At 37.7% G+C, this 3,849-nt stretch overlaps 1 protein-coding gene across 1 annotated transcript; it reads left to right on the top strand.

Moving 5' to 3' along the window:
- On the top strand, positions 1-966 carry LOC111015429 (Late embryogenesis abundant (LEA) hydroxyproline-rich glycoprotein family). The gene has a single exon (XM_022290453.2). The coding sequence runs from the start codon at positions 193-195 to the stop codon at positions 868-870; it is 678 nt and encodes a 225-aa protein (XP_022146145.1). The 5' UTR covers positions 1-192; the 3' UTR covers positions 871-966.
- The last annotated feature ends 2,883 nt before the right edge of the window (positions 967-3,849 follow it).

Here is a 3,849-nt window from a genome sequence, read left to right as displayed (position 1 = left end):
GAAAATTTTCCATTTTCGCCCTTTCTACTTTATATTCCATTTACCCACAAAAGAATGGATCCTTATTCCTAATATAAGTTTTCTGATCCTTATATTTATACTCCTTCTGGTCGACACAACCAAACCCCACTTTTCCTTTATAGCCCCTCCTCTCACTCCCTAGCTCTTTGTGGCAGCCAGATCAGTCCAAATATGGCAGAAGAAGTTCAAGGGCAAGGGCAAGATCAGCATCAGCATCAGGAAGAGTTGAAAGAAGCAAAGCACAGAAAAAGAATCTATCCTTCCCAATACTACTCAAAAAGCACTCACCGATCCGTTTGCGCATGCATCTCCATCTTCCTTCTCATGATCGGTGTCGTGGCTCTCATCCTCTGGCTTGTCTACCGCCCCACTGACCCCCAATTTACGGTGGTCAGTGCCGCCATATACGACCTCAACATGTCATCTCCGCCGTTGCTGTCCACAACTATGCAGTTCACCATCATTACAAGGAACCCGAACAGGCGAGTTTCAATTTATTATGATAGACTGACTGCCTTCGTATCGTATAGGAACCAACAGATAACGTCGCAGGTGATGCTACCTCCGCTGTTTCACGAAAAGCGGAGCACACTGGCGATGTCGCCTGTGCTAGGTGGTGGGGCGGTGCCAACGTCGTTGGAGGTGGTAAATGGGTTAGTAACGGATCAGACAATTGGGGTTATAGGGCTGAGAGTAGCCTTGTTGGGAAGAATAAGATGGAAAGCTGGGCTTGTAAAGACCGGACATTATTCTGTATATGTGAGATGTGACGTGTTGGTAGGTGTGAAAAGAGGCCTGGTGGGTCAAGTTCCATTGCTTGGATCTCCTGCTTGCAAAGTAGATATTTAGTTGGGCTGGTCTTCGTTGTTAATATTTAATAAACTCCTCTATAGTTGTTTTAGTACTCAGTTTATGGATATAACTTTTATTTTTGTTGAATATCAATCTGTGTACTCGAAAATTAGGTGGTATGCGCTGGCGGCCACTTGTCAACTGTCATTACTGTTTACCATACAAATTAATGTAATAAAAAGTGATATTTATCCCCGAAAGCCAAAAGGAAACGTTATCCGGAAATTGGCAATGAATATGGAGATGTTAGCGCATGCTGGTCCAGTAGTAAGTAAAATTGGAGTAAGGAGAGGATCAGATCAGGAAGGTGTCCGTGTAGGTGAGTTTAGTAAGTAAAATTGAAGTAAGGAGAGGATCAGACCAGGAAGGTGCCCGTGTAGGTGAGTTAGAATATGAAGAGCGAATTTGTCTACACCATCCTTCTTTACCGGTCTACCTGCAGCGCATACATGCAGCTTGCTCGTCACGGACTATATACATACCATGAATCACCCTGTTTTTAGAAGAAAGAATCACCCTATGTACATACCATGAATCACCCCATTCTATAATTAATGGAATCACCCTATTAATTTACATACTATGAATCACCCTATCCTATTCTCTAAAAAAAAGAAAAGAAAGAATCACCCTATCCTATTCCACCAGTTTCTCTGGACCCAAAAAATTCATATAATCCGTCCCCCTTTTCCTTTATCTTTCTTTTACTTTTTTGGTCCTGTTGACCTTTTCGTTTCCCTGATCTTATTTTAAACGCAAATCAAATACTAATCATACATAAACGCAAATCAAATACTAATCATACATATATAGCTGAAACAATATACAGGATTTCAAAACAAGTTTGAGTAATTAAAATTTCCACCTATCCTAAGCATAGACATGTTTTTCACTTCAAATCGGTGACCTCGTTTCATGATTTTTTTCCCTAACACTACCAGTAATGACTAATTCTTTATTGATAATTATGCAGTGGGCTCATTCTGATCGACCTGTTTGTCACATTGTCTGCTGCAAGCCTCAATTGATTTGGATGAATTGTATTTCCATAGCATAGCCCAAGTTTCCAGAGAAGATAACAAGATGATGTCAATGCGGAGAAGACTGGCTTGCTGCTCAAGGGACCCAGCGGTCAGCCTTGACATGGACGCCCAAGAGAGTAAGCCTGAACTTCCCTTAACTATTTTAAGCACCAGTAGCATTCGCCTATCTTTTTTGAAAAGCACTCAATTATTATTATTTTCTTGACTTATACTTGATTTTAGGATAATATTTAAAAGTTTATGATGTAGCTTTATGCTGAATTAATATAAATCTCACGTTATCAATTCAAAAAGTTACTACCATAGATTTTGAATTTGAAAAATTAGGAATAACTCCACATGCCACTGGGACATTTTTTATTCATGCATGGTTTGACTAGCCATATCAGTTTGAAATACACTCACCACGTCCACATGCTACGAAGGATTTTTTTCTTCCTTCGTATTTATTTATTGCTAAGAAAGGTTATGGGTGAATTTTGAAAAGAAAGGGGGCGATGATCATGATAGTGGGCCAGGTAGAGAGTAAAAAGCGTGTCTGTTAGGGTTTGGCATACACCATTTTGAGCTGTCGGACATTTACTTAATCAATGAAAAGTTCTATAACTTTTAACTCCCCTTTAATGAGGTTTCTTTGGGTTGATGACTTTTTTGTTCCTTTACTTTAATTATTTCTTTTATGTTCACTCCTTAGGGAGTTTGTACCTTTGAACAAATGAACGAAAACCCAAAAACTCATAGGAACTAAACAAGATGGAGAAAATATATTAATTCATTTGATATAATCTCATGGGACGTGAAGAGAAGATGGTGATAAATGTCATGTCGTATTATGTCTCAGGGTTGTTTTTATCCTCGTTCAAACCTCCTTTTTTTGAGTATTAACAACATGTAGGGTGGGGATTCAAACCCACAATTTTTTGTTTGAAATATATGCCTTAACTTGGTTAGCTATGCTTAGGTTGATATATTCTTGTTCAATCGTTGATCCTGTGATTCTAATTTTGATTATATGATTATTAAGATATCATGAGCCAAGGGAATTAAGCAAACTAAAGTATGTTAGTTTAATTTTTTATATAAATTTTCCTCTTTTATTTTTTTTTCCTCAAAATAACGTTTTCTTGAAACCATGGTTATTTTGAGCATGGATTATCAAGGTCCTAACGTGCTACTAGGCTCTGATACCAACTGTAACGCTCCAGGATTTTCAACTTCCCAAACGAGGACCGTTACTAAAACTACCTAAAAATCTTACTTAAATAAGATAATTAACTTCAACCACCAAGACTAATTAAGAAAACCACCACACTTCCATTGCACTACTCTGATTTAAACTCCACCATTTCCATAGGTTACCTACTTAAGAGGTAGTCTGTGCAATTTGCCCGATATATATAAATTTATGTTTAGTTGATTTATTTCTATTTTGAAATGTCTTGTAGGCCATTTGTCTCAGATATTTGCATCCGGATACTGGACTTCAGGACTTTGCTCTGCAGGTTATGGACATTCTTCATGCTGATACTTCTGTGGACGCCCATTCGCTGGTAAATGCTGGAATTTTTTATTTTTTATTTTTTTATAAACTATCTATAATTATTACTTTATGTTGTTAAGCCTTGGCACTTGGCTGCATCGCTTGCCCAGGTGGAAATATTCTCTTGTCCAATCTTCCTTCTTTGATTAGGGACATCAATAATTTATTAAAGAAGTCAATATACTGCTCTAACAAGGATAGCAAAAATTTGAGATCTCACAGTGCTAACCATAGGAAAAATAAAATGCACCAGGAGTTGAGCAAGACTGGAGAAATTAGATTTATCTTCTCAATTAATTGTTCAATGGAACAATTTATAAATCAGCATGAAGTCACCCTCAGTTCCTAAGGATTTATCTTTTCCTAGTTAGGGTTTAGGGTTAGGGTTTTAGG

Source organism: Momordica charantia (genome assembly GCF_013281855.1).
Source record: "Momordica charantia cultivar OHB3-1 chromosome 5 unlocalized genomic scaffold, Mcharantia_2.0 BLBB01000005.1, whole genome shotgun sequence".
In the NCBI taxonomy this organism is placed as follows: Eukaryota; Viridiplantae; Streptophyta; class Magnoliopsida; order Cucurbitales; family Cucurbitaceae; genus Momordica; species Momordica charantia.
Note: the sequence above shows the minus strand (reverse complement) of the source record. Positions and strands in the feature narration are given on the sequence as shown.

Bases quoted from the DNA above. Each gene is read 5' to 3' on its own strand.
- LOC111015429 (XM_022290453.2), top strand. From the start codon at position 193: ATGGCAGAAGAAGTTCAAGGGCAAGGGCAAGATCAGCATCAGCATCAG.